The 18,943-nt window shown below is 32.1% G+C and overlaps 1 protein-coding gene across 2 annotated transcripts; it reads right to left on the reverse strand.

Annotated features, from left to right (window-relative positions):
- Positions 1-363: 363 nt before the first annotated feature.
- LOC137932960 (uncharacterized) lies at positions 364-17,138 on the reverse strand. Of its 2 annotated transcripts, none has more exons than XM_068776653.1 (6): positions 17,111-17,138; positions 4,791-4,912; positions 3,897-4,020; positions 2,516-2,644; positions 1,497-1,742; positions 364-870 (listed from the first exon to the last, which is right to left on the reverse strand). In XM_068776653.1, the coding sequence occupies exons 1-6, from the start codon at positions 17,129-17,131 to the stop codon at positions 565-567; spliced, it is 948 nt and encodes a 315-aa protein (XP_068632754.1). In that variant the 5' UTR covers positions 17,132-17,138; the 3' UTR covers positions 364-564. The 2 variants fall into 2 exon arrangements, with proteins under 2 accessions (XP_068632754.1, XP_068632753.1); XM_068776652.1 differs by having other exon boundaries at positions 1,497-1,745.
- Between the last annotated feature and the right edge of the window lie 1,805 nt (positions 17,139-18,943).

Here is an 18,943-nt window from a genome sequence, read left to right on the forward strand (position 1 = left end):
CAGTCCTGAATGATTTTTAAGTGACAATGTGGGAAGGAATTTGTAAAAACAAGGGAAATATACCTTCAAATTAAGTTTTTATATCTGTATCGAATCATCCTGTATGTAAAACATATTATTTAACTACGAGAAGAATGTCGAAACACAGATATATTTATACAAGGTAAATTGATTTTTTTATGGCTGGCAACACTAACACTTGAAAAAGAGGATAAATAGTAAAAATAAAAGATTGTAGTTAAAATAAATAAAGTTTATTATTGGATTGCGCCATTAGCATTTGGCAAAATGGCAACTTCCGATAATATTTTTAAAACGTAAATCATTTTTGACATTTGAAAAATCCTTCATATTGCATATAACATTGTTTCTGCTATAATTCGACTTCAGTTGAAATCGATACAATTACGTTTACCCAAAAAGTGATTTTGAATTTTTATATTATCTATAAAATCACTATTAAATTGAGCAAATAAAGAAACGAACCTTTTTATACATAACCAAAAAGGTTTTAATTAAAAAAATGTATTCTAAATATTTACAAAAATGAAACCGTTATTGACTCTAGTAGGACCCAAATGATATGTCGTGGAGGGGAGCAGATCCTCCTTGTGGCAGGGAATACTCTTTGAGTAACTGATCGAGCATGGAGTAAGGTTGACTTCTCTGAATTTGGTTCTGAGGAGGGAACCTTGCAGGTGCCTGGTCGAACTGTGAGTTTAACTCCTGTGGCCTGGAAGCGAACTGCTGGGGCTGGGGCGCAGGTCTGAACTCTTGCTTGGGCTTGTACTGAGGTCTAGGTTGAGGCTCAGGGTTGAAGAAGCTGTCCTGGTCTATCGGAGTTGGTGCGGCACCAGCGAAGAACTGAGGCTAGAATACCAGAAAATTTTTAATTATTAGTAAGTGTATTAGAATAATCGATTGTACATATAATATTATAATGTTATCAAACATACTTAAATTTTATTATAAAATAACTGTTGAGAGCCTGTGATAGTGTTTTCACGGACTGACTAAAGTGGTATTTCCCACTCGTGGGCAATTTAATTGTAAAAGGGGCAATTCGACGTAAACTCGACGCGTGTTCGGCCTTTTTACTTTAATATAAAAATTATATATGTTACATGTATGAATTTTAGAAAGACTATAGAGGTATGGCACAAAAAAGGTTGGTAACCACCGGACTAATCTGTCCCTTTTACATCTCATAGACACTTCTTCATCAGAACCGAAGACTATCATCATATAAGAGGCTTTAGTGTTTTTTTCCTATACAAACCTGTTTTTTCTTTCAGAAGATAGTGTATCTTACCCTGGAGACAGCATGTGTCATCACCTTTGTTATCATAGCCGTAATAAATGTAGACATCAGATTGAACATGCATCATGACGTCTATCCAATGTCTTCCGAGGAATTTGAATTTTCTCCACAGGATACAGTATATATACCCATATATTACAAGAACGAATGAAGAAATAGAAAAATGAATGAGTACCTTGGGAGGAGCTGGTGCAGACTGAGGTGCAGGTCTGTATTGCTGCTGAGGAGGTGGTGGTGGTGGTGGCCTATACTGCTGGGGTTGAGGCTGCGGCTGGGGTGGCGGCTTGTACTGCTGGGTTTGAGACTGCTGAGGCCTGTATGCAGGTGCAGGACGGGGTGCAGGTCTCGGAGGAGGCGCTGGTTCCTCGTAGTCGTAGTCTATCGCCTGCTCCTGTTGGGCTCTGTATTGTGATCTTCCACCCTGCTGATAAATGATGAAAGATTAATTTTCTCTTACTGTAAATTTGTGTGAAAATTAATATGTTCGTCCCAGGTACCACAAACACAAGTATTATGAAAAGCATTGAGTAGCTGGAAATGAAGATTTTCTTTCTTTTTTCCTGTTCTACTACTGTCACTGTACACACAACAGTAGAAATTGTTTTTCTTTCGATATATTAGCAATAAACCAGTAAGTTTTGTTAGAGTAATGTAACATATATCTATACGCGTGTGTTTATGTGTGTGTATGTTTAAACTCTGTGGTTACAATCGATGCCGAATGATGGCGCTAGTAGTTTCCACGCGGTAGAATTGACACTCTAACAAAGTAGAATATATATATATATATATATATATATATATATATATATATATATATATATATATATATATATATAAATATTTATATATATGCATGTGTGTGTATTCCAATAGGTGTATTGACGGTATAATAAAGGATACGGGAAGTGCAAGACCGGTTTTTTTAGACATCTTTGAAGACCCCAAGCTTTGCAGTGAGATAGTGAGATTTCCAACTTAGTACCGACTCATCACGATATCTCTAGAACTATATGTCTTAGTAATTTGTATTTCCGTTAGAATATTGCTTTTTTTAAGTACACATAAGCTAAGAAAGTTTTTCATAAAATTCTATTTACAAGGAGGGTTAAGGTGGTGTTCCCTAACTTCGCGAAATGAGCCGGGGTACAGCTAGCAGTTATGTAATATTATATGATGTTTCGAAGTGTTCACCTGTGACTTGCTAGGTCGTAGTCCCTCCTCTCTGGTGGACTCATCCACGAGTGTCGGAGGTGCGACAGTGATGCCCTCACCAGCAGGCTGGAAACCATACTTGTTTGCTCCGTATTCAATCACGCGCAACTGTAAATAAATTATATATATACTAGCTGATCCCGCAAACGTTGTTTTGCAAAAAAAAGTTTAATTAACAAATGAAAAATAAGGGTTTATCGTAGAGGGATAAAAATTTAGGGTTGTATGTATTTTTGTTTGCTGTATCGTAGAGAAATAAAAACAAAACAAAACGTCAAAAAATTAAAAAAAAAATTTTAAGGGTGAACAACCCTTATCACTTAGGGGCATGGAAAATAGATAGTAGCCGATTCTCAGACCTACTGAATACGCATATAAAATTTGGTAAAAATCGGTCGAGCCGTTTCAGAGGAGTTCAAGTTCGAACACCGTGACACGAGAATTTTATATATTAGAGATATACATATCTTTCATGTTTCATGTAATTTCTTTTACAAGAACCACTATATAATAATATTTCTTCACAATACTTCTCTGCATACTCATTTAATAATTAGACTTAGCTTATATATATATAAAGTATTAGATATCTTATATAAAAAGACGAATGAAATCTTTAAAATAATACTCATACAGTGACGTGACTAAGGATAATAGAGTTATTTGTATACAGGATGATCATTTACAGTTGTGAACATAGCTAATTTGCTATCAATCAATTTATGGTCCTTCAAGACTTTACTGCGAGAAGTTTCTAGTCTGTCTTATTTCAATAAAAAATGCAACATATTTCAGAGCAATATTAACCCAGTGGTAGAGAAATAAATTTTGCAATCATAGGTCACGTGTTCGATTCTCGGGATGCAATCTCATATAGTTCACCCCTTGTGTTTTATTTATATAGGATTACCACTGCTCATAAATAATTTTCCTACCACACTGTGATAGCCAAATGACAAGCGTGGTGATTATGTTATATCCCACCATGGATATATTTGGGAAAAGCCTTGCAGTGGGCGCCTAATCTGCTGATGAAATACGACTTCAAAGTGATCACTTTAAACAAGGTGTTTGAAAATAGGAGTAAAAACTTTTAAAGTACTTGTAGGTATATATAAATAAGTTACTAATATATATACTACATATATATATACTATATATACTACTAATTACTATATATATATATATATATATATATATATATATATATATATATATATATATATATATAATACACTAGTATATCGTATAAAGCTTTTGCATCTATATCTAATCACCCTGTATATTTTACACAGTGTACCGCCTCCCGAAAATCGAACCTAGACTACAATCTAAGATAACAATTAAAGAAATCATTTACTTTGCCAGTGTCATCCTTGTACCCATATTTGCCTTTGACTTCACCCATTTGCGACTTAGTTTCGATCTTGAACGATCCATCGGCGGCTTCGTACCCGTATGTGTACGAACCGTCTTCGTTGTGCCTGCAATGGTTGAGAAACTCAATTAATCACCGTTTCTTAGGAAATATATGTATTTATTTATATTATTATTAACTTTTAATTATTAATAGTAAATAAAAATATCCGAAAATTCTTTTATTATACAATAATATATTATATGTACAACGGAAAATGAAATAAAAAAGTAAAATCAAATTAAGGAGGAAAATAATCACTCATATTAAAACACCATATATATATATATATATATATATATATATATATATATATATATATATATATATATATATATATATATATATATACACACTTATATATAAAAAATTAGACTCGAACCCAAAACAACGCAACCTCGAAAATCTAACGACGCACAGTGAAATTAAGTACTAATTAAGCGACGCAATTTCGAAAAAAACGCAAAACGAAACGACGCAAAGCGAGGTATTGGTGTACTCATTTTACCCGAATTTGTAATTAAGAAAAGGACCAATATTTAGCCACTTCCGCACATGCATAGAGAAGTAGGGCGAGGAAGTAACGGTGGTAGCGCCGGTGATGGTGACGGGCAGTCTGATCATGTTTTCTACCCACGGGTAAAAACTATAACCAATGTACAACTAACCAACATCCCGTAAATGCATGTGCGAAAGTGGCTAAATATTGGTCCTTTTCTTACTTAGGATGGACTTTCGCAAGGTAACGCCTGATTCCATTAAATAAACGAATTTGTAATGTCCGTGTAAGTAAAAAAACCACCACGTCTACCTGCTCCCCACTTTCTTAACAAGTACCTGTTAATCTGCTTGAGTATGGGCACGGGCGTGGAGGTGACCTTTCCCTCCGACGGGATGTAGCGCGGCGCGCGGTCCTCCGCGTACTGTGCGCTTGCGCAGGCGCAGAGGGCTAACAATATCTGAAGTAAAAATAAACTTTTATTTACAACACTGCTATACAGGTTGATTAAATTGTAAAAGCTATAAAGGGTGGATGTGTATCTCATTTTATATCGATCAATGTATGATCCAATACGTTCACTGGAAGGTATAGGGTTCCCCCAAATTTAAAATTACTGAAGGTATAGGGATATACCATAATCGCCACGTTTAGCAGGCGAGTTGGCGATTGTCATATGGTATTATGGTACGCAGAAAACCCAGCTGCTCATCATATGGAAACTTTTTCTGTGCAATGGCAATTGTATATAATTAATGCACAAAATGTGTTTTACATAAAATTGCACGGAATCGAACCCGCGATATACGATGGCAAATCTCAGAAGTCTACTACTGAGATATATTTAGGTATATAACATTGTACTTTAACTACATATATGTATACTCTATATTTTAAAATGTATGTATATCGGAATTCTGTTTCTATTCGTACTAAATTTCAAGCCTTCTGGGTTTACAATTCCAGAAATATAGTGGTGTATCAATATAGGTAGAAATCTCTTATTTAGAGTAATTTGTTTCTCAACCATTGGGTTACAATAGCAATAAATATCGTAAATGTAAAATCATAATAAATAACGTAGTGATAATACAGTAAGAAAAAGCCTTTTCTAAGTTTATTTTATTATATATTAAAATTAATTATCCTTTACTATCTATCCCTGAAGGCTTTATATTGTCAGAAACAAAAACCTTGTCGCATTTTAATTAAAAAAAATTCGAATTGATCATTTTAAAACTTGATTAAAAATAGGCTTGTAATATTTTTGTTGATAAATGAGTTACACTTCACGTATTCAAGAATATTGATAAATATCACTATTCTGTTTAATATAAACAAAGTTTTTATCTATTTACTATGTGGTGTCATAATTTTTACACTGTCAAAACTTATCTTGCTGTGTTTATTTGTCTAAATCAAAAGTCATATGACGTCAACAGCTAAAATTAATAAACAAGATTTTGAAAAAGAGTAATAAGTTGCAAATATTAATATATAAATATGAATGTTTGTCTGTGTCATTTATAGAATCGCAAATTATGCATATAATCATGTTGACAAAGGTTTCTAAGTTAGTTTGGCTACTTTTCGATAGATGGCGCTAGTGTTATTCCAATGTATTTTATATATATCCATGACATGTTGATTTGAATTGAAACGAAAACAGCGAAGGAATGTTGACGTTTCTAGTTGTTTGTGATATAAGAAATTAAGCAAAATGTGAAATTCATATATGCCTCACATAATTAGAATAAAAACGAAAAAAAAAAAAAATTTTTGTTCGATATATTCAACGTAGATGAAGTCGCGGGGAACAGTTAGTTCAGTAATAACATATTACATTGGCACATAAACGATTATTTACACATCAAAATTACATTTAGGTTATATCAAAGTATGAAAAAAAATTTGACGGTTTCAACAAAACGGATGTGAAACAACCAAAAAACTGCAAATAGATCACGTTGAGAAATATCTAACGTAAATCGCCCTACACTTCACGCTATAGTGGTTTTACGTGTCAGCTAGCAGTTGGTTTCCATTTGAACGATTCCAACATCTAAAACCATTAAGAACACGCTAACAATTCAATCGGGTATAACCGATTTTAATACAAAGTCAGAAATTACTTCATAAAACTAAATAACTAACTAAATAGAACATAATTTTATATGTAGTTTTAACTATGCCATAAATATACGTAAATCATAAAATATCTGTTCTTTTTATTATAAATAGATTAAAAAACTAATTTAAATTAAAAATTAAATAATTAATAGAAGTATTTGTTCAATTTTATCAAGCATTTGATATATGTATCGTTGTTTTAACACAGACGCCATTTGCACGTCATAGACCAAAGTTAAAAATATTTACGTAAGGATATACCTTGGCAAGTGGATTGGCTACCTAAAGATTTCAAATAGGACCAGTTGAAAACATCCCTATAAACTTGACATGTTTCCACCCTTTTTTTTTCATAAACCACTTTCTAAACTTGTCTGGTTCCCAGTGGACCCATGCTATATTCTATATATATATATATAGCTATATTTCTACCACAGTACACTACCACTCGCAGGATATTATGGTACACAGAAGACGCTTCTGCTCATCCTCTGGAAACTTGTTTTTGATCAGTGGCAATCCTATATAATTAATATAGAGTGTTAATTATATAAAATTGTACCCCGTATATTGAACCCGCGACCTACGATCGTAAATCTCTGCCTTCTTTCGCTGTTCTACCATTGGATATATGTATATCAGTGTTTCGCAACGTTGGGACTACGCCACAAAGGGCGGCAATTTAATTGCATTAAAAATTCGGATTACAACAGATTAAAATTCATTATTTATTACTATCTGTCCTTGTTCACTTTTGTACTCTTAAATTTTTTATCTGTTGTATTCTAATAGAAAAAAATTATGTAACAGCTGTTTGCTGACAAATTATCTATACATTCAACTTTGTATATACAAATATTCGTATTGAGAATCATTTTTTAACACGTTCACTGCGGCTTGAGGCCGATTCAGCCTCATGGTAGACTTTGCACTGGTGAGGCGCGTAAAACTCGTGTTTTATCCCTAGTGCGGCGGCTGTTTACACTCAACCGAAACATGAGGCAGAAAAGGCCTCAACCGCACTACTAGGAAGTTCAGCTTGACGCTCAGCCGCACCAGCTGAAAGTTCTTCAAAATTGGGCCCGCAGTGAAAGTGTTAAATAAAAACTGAAAAATGAAGCCATTATCGTGCCGCCACGTGCAATTAAAATGTACATATAATCCATTTAACAAATTATCTGACCAGTAAATATAGCCGACGCCTGTTCCTGAACTCTTTGTGAATAACGACTCTACAATTCATACAAAGGGCGTCGGATCGGAAAGTAGAAATATTTAGAGGCCACGGTCCGGTTGCGCGCCGTTCACTAACACTAGGGCAACCACAACAGCTGTCACTTCACGGATATTCCTGTTATTTTAATCTTATTTATTAACTCATTCTCGTTTCAAGTTTACTTCGTAACTAAACATACAGGGCGACCGTTTAAATATGTCAATGCTTTAAAGTGTTTTTTATCAATATATATGTACACCCTGTCTTATTAAAAGTTTCCGAAAAAAAATAATATGGTAATTTATAAGTGTTTGTAAATTTCGTAATACTACATAATAGCCAGATGTTATTGTACATTAGTACTCTATTACAAAATATATATATATATATATATATATATATATATATATATATATATATATATATATATATATATATATCAGAGTAATCACTGTATATATGATGAATTTCGCTGAAAAATGAGCAACATCCTCTGTAGCTTTTACATCTATAACGTTTATTTCTCTTTTGGAAAGAGGTTTTATATTATAAAACTTTTATTTTAATAATAAAGAGAGGTTGAAAGAAATATGGGACAAACGTAAAAAAGAGAAAGGAGAAGTTATAACCCATTTATTTAATCGTTTTACTCTCTTTATATTCTTCATCATCTACTTCTTTTAGGTAGATGGACTTCCATTGCACACACTACATAGGTATACTAAAAATCGCCACCATGACAAGTCTTGCGTTGCTCGTATGGAGCGACTTCCAGCCTTTACCACGTTGTCGGTCCCCCTTGTGGGAAGCGTACCCACGCCACGTCTACAGGTCCGTGGTCGTCACTTGAAAACCTTTCCGCCCAACGGTCCCAGGTTATATAAGCGACGTGCCGTACCCTCTGCCATTTCACACGACCAATAGCTCTATATTCTCTACCGGTAAAATTGAAGTGATGCAGAAACAACCAGTTGGCAGAGCAAAATTAATAATAATAGGGAACATATGAAATACTATATAGTGGGTTGACTGATAGAGAAAGCTTAAAGGCATTAAATCCGCCGTTATAAATATTGTAAAAATGATTATATATAACTTATCTCTAATAAACATATGTTCAATAGAACATTACATATACATACAATATACATATACTATGTAACGGTTTACATACATATATATATATATGTTGAAAGAGACGGTTTCAGATATATATTTGTGAAGATTATATCTCAAATATATTATATATATGTTTTTATTTTGTTTTGTTAAAAAAATCTAAATTAAATTACAAAGAACACTTGTGTAAGGCACAACAAATACGTGTGGTGATTATTTATTTTTATATAAAAGTGTCTCCAAAATATTTGGTTCATCATGTACACCCTAGTATTGTCATGATAAACACGATATTGTCGATCTAAATTAAAAAAAGTCTCAACTGACATAACGCAGACTTGACTTTTTAATTAGCACGACAACCTGCAAACCTTGAAGGCACTACCTGTATCGACAATGTATTGAAAGTTAATTTAAAACATATATACCACACCTTAAATAAAGAAATACCGGTTGATTTTAAAAGACATTGGTAATTATTTACCGTCTGTATATGGCTTAGCCAAAGATAGAGTAAAATGGAATGTTTTAGAGGCTTTTACCATGAGGCCGTCCATACAAAATCAACACAAAGTCATCGAATTATTATTTGAAATTATTAATTATTAAGTAATATTTATGGAATGTTATAAAGCTTTTTAATTATTTATTAATTTATTATTATTCATAGCATAAGTAAATGTATTTTGAATGTATGCTACGATGAAATTATACATTCCAACTAAAATTTTCAAGAACTATCCTTTATCAGGAGTAAGGCAGTGTATTCTTCTTTGCAGTTGAAAGACGCCCACTGCAAGGGAGAAGAATGGTCACAATGATAGGTCTGGGCCTGTTCGTATCCAGCGACTGCCCGCAACTTTACCAATGATCTGATCCGTTTACCGTTACTCTAGACCAGTGATTCCCAAAGTGGTCTATATCGACCCCTAGGGGTCTACGTCAGCGAAGAAAACTTGGGGGTCCATGAAATGAAAATGAGGATCCACGATATCATCATATCATACTATCTTATAATATTAAAACATTTACATTAATTATATAAGTACGTATGTAGTAAAAAATTATTAATATGTTACGTATATTTTACATAACAGATACAGAATTTTATTTTGAGTAGTATTAATTTAAATTCAATTAATAAATGTAAAAATTAAGATGTATTTATACTTTAAGTTTCTAACACTAAACTTCACTACAGTTAGAAATTTACAAGAAATCAATGTCAGGTAAGTAGGGGGTCTAGCCAACACGGAAAAACATGGCAAGGGGTCTACGACACAAAACAGTTTGGGGAACTCTGCTCTAGAACCTTTCGATGGGATCGGTTTCACGAGCGATGTGCTCCGCCTACTACCACTTTAAAAGAGCAATTCTTCAAGCCTATTTCTTAAGTATACATTAAGATTAGTAATTATTTACCAATTTTCTTTTCTCTCTTTTACTCCACTTATTTAAAATGATGATGGTAATGTTGATGATGACACGTTCTTTAAAACATTTATAAATATTAATAGAAACAGTGATATCATATTAACAGTTTATTATTTAATGGAATCAGGCGTTACCTTGCGGTAGTCCATCCTAAGTAAGAAAAGGACCAATATTTAACCACTTCCGCACATGCAGTGGTAGTCGTGCAACAAAGTGTACCGCCCGCCAGCCCCCTGATCAATGCGTATGCGGCAAACAATTCGAATTACACAACTGCCAGCGTCAAACCATTCAACACGTGTTTCACCCTTCCACGGGGCATCTTCAGGAGTTATGTTACACCGATTAGTGCTCTCTGTTACACTCTGTGTTTGGCACGACTACCACTGCATGTGCGGAAGTGGCTAAATATTGGTGCTTTTCTTACTTAACAGTTTATTGTAAAAAATCTATTGTTATGAACAATGTGTGATCTGAATTAGTTATTGTGAGTTCATCACCTTCACAATAAGCTGATAGAAGCTTACAGTAAGGCATAAGCCTTCCGCATAGATAGATATGTCAGACCTAGACTATATTCAGTGACATCCTACTGACATTGAATATTGATACAAACCACAGATTTAAGTATAAAATAAAATTGTTTTTTTTTTTTTAATTCGAATGACAGACGGTATAACAGCGACATCTTTTTATAATGTTCAGTAGTTTTGTCCATAGTAAACATCAAATCATTTATGTGATCAACAATCTTTAAAATTTCTTTGAGTATAGAAAGGAATCTGTTCGGTAAAGGTGACTAGTGATACATTGTAAGGACCCTCCGTGAACACTGTACTTGGACTCTCTCTCTACAACGCGATTAGAAAATTCAATATATAACCTATCATTCTAAAATTTATTTTATATCACTTATTTATGTCAATTTGAATGTTTCAGCTGTTAAAATGATACAACTCAGAACCTAGAAGAACAGGCGGAAAAAACTTGTAGAGAATATATATTTATATAAATTTATATATACATATATATATATATATATATATATATATATATATATATATATATATATATATATATATATAGTAGTCTGCGATACAAAAATTGTACCAATTTAAAAAATCCTCAACTATTTTTCGTGGTTCAAAAGTAATATCACGTATGAAGCTTTAATATCTAAGTTAATAGTGTAGTAAGAGGAATATTTATTTATGATTAAATATACAGGGTGTATCTTTAAAGAAAAATCTAAAAGAAATTACAATATAATGTTTCAAATAAATTTTATGTACATGTTGATTAAAAACCTTGTAGGTAAAGGTAGGTATACTTAGGGCTCAGAATAGACGAAGCCTCAAAGTTTTAGGGTGGAGATCACAAAACTACTATTGCCCATAGAAAGATTTTTAAACTAGATGAAGTAGAAGTGTTAGGTAGAAATAATTTATTTTTCCAGTATTTTTATTGTATTTAACATACTAGGTAAAATCTGAATATATATATATATATATATATATATATATATATATATACTACTAGCTGTACCCGCGATTTCGTCCGAGTGGAATTTAACACGAAAAGTTAGAGTTTATTTAATTTTTTTATTACATTAATAACTTTTCCGTAATAAAAGAACCTTAAGTTACTTCTTATTACATCAGCTATCTGCTAGTATACATCCTGTCAAAATCGATCCAGCTATTTACAAAGCCTAAGCAAACAGATAGACAAACAATAATTTTGTAGTTCACGGATCCTTCTACTCCTTGAACTTATCTCCGATGAAGACATAAAAGCCTTCAGGCTAACATCAACAGCATCAACAGAGTAGAAGAAATAATTAAAAAATTGTTAAAAATGATTGTTGTTGTTGTGTTCTAATATTACAAACAATTTAACAACAATTTTATTTATATAGATGATATATATATTTTAGTGTTTTGAAATAGTTCATTATCAATTTCGTATATGTTTGCATAATGGGTAGTGAAATCATACTTTGACAATTTTTTTTCAATGGTATCATTTTATATGAAATGTTTTTTTTATATGATATGATAGAAATTATATTAAAAATTTTAAATCTTGTATCTCGATGATAGTTAGTCCCGATTTATTCAGTCAATATTGTCACCACATCAATATCTGGTTACCGTCAGGTTCGTGCGGTGCAATTTGAGTTGGTATGCGAATTATTGTCATTGGATGCCGCCCACTTTGACCACGTTTCAGGCTCGCTTTGTTTACCGCCTTTGTAATACCTTCAATATATAATAACAGATTATAGTAATAATAAATATAGAAATATACAGGGTGATTAGTATTAGTACTTCACTAAGACATAAAAATCTATACAGCCGTAACACCAATTTTTATTCATCTGTATAAAATAATCATTCTGAAAACTAAAGCCATTGGATTTTCACTACAAGGCATAGAAGAAAGCAAAGATATCTATGGGGGATATACGATAATCATCACACTTGGCGAGTTTTTATGGTAATCGGAGCATTATCAACTATGGAGACTTCTTTGTGAGTAGTGGCAATCCTATATAACAAATGAATAAAGTATGTACTATATAACATTGATATTGAAAAAAGGAGAAATCAATGTAAACATTTTTTGAATCGCGGATTTGCAGTGACGGGCGCAGAAAGCACCTAGCCTAAAACCTCTTTTAAATTAGCAAAGATCGACGGGACCCGGTGGAGCCTTGGCTATAGCCGAAACACAACTACTTTACCGGATTCGAAGGCTTCCGAATTCTTAAATGGTTTCGGCGAAGCCTCCATGGAGATGACCTCGACGTTGACTGTCGAAAGTTAACATTCAGTAGTGTTTTATTATAGAGATTTGTCACAAACGGTACGTTATGTCTATACAACCTTAATTTGGGGCTTTTATTATTTTTATTAAATTACCTTTTATTTATTTATGAACGAAAAAAAAAGAAAAATATATCTCATAAATACTTAAATATTTTAATTAAACCAAATATTTTTTAAGTATTAATCCGTTTATATTAGACATGATTAATAATTTTAATCAAAAGCGCATTTTTAATTAAAATGTCAATAATATAAAAGTAATTAAAAAGTTACATAATATACTATTAAACTTGATGTCAATTGTCACTTTACACTTGCTTCGGTCAACCCATATAAAAGACTTCAACGCGCTATTGCTTGAGAAATCGTAAGGAAACGAAATAAATTTACACTAACATAGTTAGCATTATTGTTAGAATATAATAAGGTAATTTAAGGTTTATTAGATATGTTTTAAATCCACTTATCACGGGCCACATGGTTTGCGCAACTGTGGGCCATTAAGAACGTTTTACTAATAGAAACGAACTGGTACACGAGGTGTGGATAGACCACTTATTTGGTCCCGGGGGAGGCACAGTTTCCTCCTGGGATATATCTAGGCTGTAGTACAGAGGGGTAACTGCGAGGTATCTAAGATGGAGGAGGTTTTAATGCGAAGGTATCCTACTTACTCCTGTACTTCTCTATAGGGCAGGGTACCTTGTGGCTATGCAGAAGATTTTCACACCGATACTAAAAAAAGGTCCTGTCTGGATAACATGATCGCAGAAAGCCACTGGATGTTAGCAACACAAAATCGTCTATCATGGTATTGTTATAGAGATATGCCAGAGGGATGCGAAATATCGTGAATAAAAATAGGAGAGTTAAAAAATCTAAATAAAAGTGGAAAAATTATTGAATTGTAAAAAACCTTATACCTCCCAAGAAAGAGCTTAACTAGAAGTTCTCAAATACGGGGTCCATATAAAAAATAATATTTGTGGAAGGCCTATGCTTTTCAGTGAACGTCTATCGGGTGATATGTTGTAAACAATTGTTAAATTTTATCACAGAATAAATAAAAAAAGAGACACGTCATCGGATTACAACCCAATGACGGACGTGAAATGAGCTAGAGAGATAGCCGCTGTGCTTCCAAGGTCTACGAGTGGTTTATTGAGTTCGCTTCGAACATATTAAAACGTGGATAGTAAACAAATTCGCTTTTTATAACGGAACTACAGTTAGTTCATTTATATATGAACGCAAAATGAAGATAAAACTTCTTGTATCTATAGTTGGCACTTATCTGTCTGTCAATTACATTTTTGAAATCACCTATGATATAAAATTTTAGTCAAAATTTACAGTAAGTACAAATTTAAAAAAAAATAATATATCTATTTTTTTAATTATATTTATAATCAGTTAAAAATACTAGATTTTATTTATTACTGTATTTGATTAGTTTTATATACAGAATTATTAAGGTACTTTAATATAATTATATTATAATACTAAACATTATATTTTTACTTTAAAATAGAGGTCATTTGAACGAAAATAATCAAATCAAACTGTCCTTTCGGCACACTAGAAACGAAATGCTAAACGGATGTTATCGACGAGTGACAACCCTAGCTGAAGTCCACACGTGGGAGCCCTTGAGTTTTTAACTCCATACAGCTTCACCCTCCATATGGCCTTCTTAGCAATCTCAGAGCCTGACGGTCCCCAATTTTTTGGAAACTATAGTACGGACTACAACCGACAAGCCTTAGACCTTTACTACTTTAAAAGAGGCTTTACGCTAAGCAACCTCTCCTCCCTGCTCGCTCGTAACTTCCTCTAGTACAACAGAGAAGCTAGATTAAAAAACCTAACTGTATATATAAAAGCCAACCTCACTCTTACATAGATGATATATTTAATTAAAATTCTGGAAGAAACTTTTTTTATCCATTCACATATGAGTACATTGCACATTTCTGAGTTTTCAGGCGATATAAAACATAATATAGTATATACTTATTTACATAGAATTAAAAATAAATTAGATTTTAAAATAGTTAGTAATTTGACGATCAATAAGAGTTCTTTTAAAAGTTCCAATGTTGAATAAACGCAATGTCTTTTATTATATGAGTTTATATATTATATATGAGTGTATATATCACTTTAAGCTATATATATAACTATAATGACATTATTAATCTAACACATATTTCACATACACTCGAGTCATTGCGCTTACACTTTCATAATATCCTGTCTATTTTTTCGTTTTTATTTCTTCTACTATAGTCAATTAACTTGAATTAATAATAATATTAATGCTTATACGTTGGGTCGGAAACATTCACGATTGGTGACAAAGAACTGATAGACAAAAAACTTGGGTAAAAATTCAAATTACTAAATAATAAATTAATCATTGTTTATTAGCCTAAGTAAATGTGCCTTACAACTCCATGACCTTTTTAGAGAGTCAGTGAGTACTGCTTTCGTAGACGGTGATGGCTAGGCCTACTCTTCTAGACCCTAGCTTTTAGGAGGGTGTACTCTCTCCATTGGTACAACCTGACAGTTGGTAACTTAGAGAAAGTATAATCACCAAACTATGAATAGGTTAGAGAGGGTTATAGCCTATCGTGTTTAAATTAAAGAAGTAATGTAATATTTATAAAAGTAGACACTTTGTACAGGATGATTATACATATATATATAGCTCTACATATTTATATATATTAACAAATTTTACATCTATAACTGAACACCTGTATGACACATGCCCTTTATTTATGCATGATAATATCTCTTGTCATAGTTAAGATCCGACAAGACCCATCATCGTGGCAGTATTTAATGGTTGCGTTTGCCTTCCTGAGGACTCCACAGATAATATATATTTTTTAGTTTTGTTCTGATACATATAAATTTTTTGCTGTGAACAACCTTAAAAACAATAAAAAAACTCAAAATTTAAAGTTGGTCAAAATATAAAAAATATTATAGCTACTAATATTATTGTTATTTATAGCTTTAAACGAAACGTTATTTTAATAGATTCAGCTTTTTATTATAGCACATTGCACAGCGTTTGTCTCCGTTCAACACCAAGTAACACTATTGGCAAATGCCGTCACTTATCAAGGCATTATCACACGTAAAAATGTTAACTGTTAGAAAGCGCACTGGAATAGTATTGCGGAAAACTCACAAGGCCCGTCGCGAAAAGGTCACTGCAGAGTAATGTTAAACATAAAAAAATAACATAAATCAACACGAAATCAACTTGCAAAATATTAATAAATAATTTTCGTAACCACATATATTACCTGCAATAATTGTAAGGAATAACTTTCAGTGTTATTAATTAAAGAAAGCATTTGTAAAAAAATACATATATAAATGATAAACATTATTAAATATAAAATTAATAATTAATAGTATTATCACGTATAATTCATTTTTATTCCAATAAAATATATATAATAAATAATGTAATAATAATAAGAGAGTCTTCGTAAAATATTATTAAAATTTATATATATATTTAAATAAAGAATCTTATTATACTATTATCTCGATCTATATCTATAATGAATCAAGAAAATCGTTTAAATAAATTAAATGTTTTGTAAATGTTAAATTAATTATTAACAAGTTAACATTATATACGGTAATTTAAAAATAGAACAAAAAAAAATATCAGTACAGATTTAAAAAAATATATTTAAAAATCTATAACGGATCTAAAATTAGGGAAGAAAAAAGGAAAAAAATTACGTTTTAATTAGAATATTATAAAAGAATGTATATCAATGAAAATAATTAAAAAATAATAAAAATAAAAGAATATAAAGATTATATGTTAGTAAAAATTGTATAATATAATTATTTCTCAGAAAATAAAAAAGTTTTATTAAGATTTTGAACGTACCAAAGGCGCCAGCGCCGGCATGGTGTCAAATCGGAGGCGCTGCGCTTGCGCAGCTCACTTTTATAGCTCGTTTGGGGGGAACCTTTCACTGTGCGCGGATACGTTACATTTTTTTCGGCAAAGGGGATGACTGGCTGGCATGTCTTTAACACTAAGATCCGCCATTACAATTTTGTAAATAGAATACATGAATTAAAATAAAAATAAAGTCGATAAAATATCCATTAACTATCGCAATAGGGCCCGCTCTTTTGTGCGGAATATTTTCTTATTTTTAAAACAAACATCAGTCTCTCTTATTTCTATTTTTTTCTTTATTTAAAAAGCACATTTAACATAGCAATACCTTATAAACTTAGTTCAGGTACGTTCTGAAACCCAATCATAAACCCATAACTGCATTGTCAAGTTATTTTTATTATTGTATGACAGCTGCATATCATGAAGACTCTTGATTATTAAAAATAATTATTGGAATCGCTGAAAGAGGCCTAGGGTATAGATATTTGTGTGTGTAATTATGGTAGGCATAAATAAGGCACCTAACGTAACGGAAGGTTTCCTAAACCGCCCCAGCATATTGATCTTAATACGTTGTTACGTTTAGTCGATTACAAGAAAGTTCTATGCACACGTATTTGTTTTGCAAAAAGGTAATAGGAAAAACAATAAATAGCAATAAATAAATATTAAACAAGAGTAATAAAATAGCTTTAGGATTAGATATGTTAATTAAGTGTGATATAGATAGTAAGAAAATAAACAGGAATTAAATATAAATAAATTTTATAACTCTAGAAGGTGAAGGAAGTGAGGCGATGTATAGAAAGAAATAACAAAAAGGAATGAGAGACATTGAGAGGGACAAAAAATGAGTTTAGTGAATAATTTATTTGAAAACATTATAATATAAATATAGGCCTTGTACATCCAAGATAGAGGTTGAAGGCTTTTATAAAGGTTGCCATATGAAAATGAATAAAAATATCGGGAATTATATACAATGTCAACAAAATTGATAATGCACTAATTATAAACAATCTATAATAATTAATGACCAATCTTGCGCTGCCTTCGACCTTTAACTATGTTATGTTATATTTATTATTTCACTAACAACAAATTACAGGCAATATTTTTTACAGCAGAATAAAACATTATTTTATTATTATAATATTATGATTTATATTCTACAGACATTATCTTCCGTGCCTTTGTTTTTACAATTACCTTTTATATTTACGAAAAAATTTTTTGCTCAAGTTTTTGTATTGTAACGTTGCAAGTTAACGTCACATAAATCTTAGTTAAAATTTCAACCAAAAAAAATATTATCACGAAAAACGTCTCATAAATCGCAATACAGCAAAAAATTGTTCAACCCTTAGCGGGTAACGATACGTCTCAAGTGGCGTGGGGTCGTGGGAGCATGCTATTGGTTTAACGGATCTTTGTTTTTATAACAAAAATTCCAATGCGCCCGCGCACCAGCACACAGAGTTTACACGAGTGCTCGGGAGAAGGATCCAGGCCTCGGTCGCGTTCACTAGCTAGGTGTCGTCTCACGCACCGACGCACACTCTTTGTGTCGATTGCGTTCACCAGCTATGTGTCTTCATACGCGCCGGGGCCAATTAGAATTTACGTTATAAATTCACGCCTTGATCCTATTCATTCTCCGGGCATCATTTAGTTCACGCCACAACCTTTACATCGTCTCGCACCCCAAGGGGTAAGTGTTGAACAAATATTATGAAGACATCATTTATCTATAAGTTAGAGCTCAACATTTTGTCTGTGTCCATAGTTCCATCATTATGTATTCATTATTAC

This window comes from Battus philenor, unplaced genomic scaffold (genome assembly GCF_028537555.1).
Source record: "Battus philenor isolate CCGP_79_NKW_IND1 unplaced genomic scaffold, ilBatPhil1.0.hap1 SCAF_12, whole genome shotgun sequence".
NCBI classification, from domain to species: domain Eukaryota; kingdom Metazoa; phylum Arthropoda; class Insecta; order Lepidoptera; family Papilionidae; genus Battus; species Battus philenor.

What these genes read in the sequence shown, in the direction of transcription:
- LOC137932960 (XM_068776652.1), bottom strand. Translation starts at nt 17,131, where the DNA reads ATGCCGGCGCTGGCGCCTTTG. An exon ending in ATACTCAAGCAGATTAACAG is followed by an intron (nt 4,021 to 4,790) that starts GTACTTGTTAAG and finishes CAACCATTGCAG; the next exon opens with GCACAACGAAGACGGTTCGT. An exon ending in ACAAGGATGACACTGGCAAA is followed by an intron (nt 2,645 to 3,896) that starts GTAAATGATTTC and finishes ATTTATTTACAG; the next exon opens with TTGCGCGTGATTGAATACGG.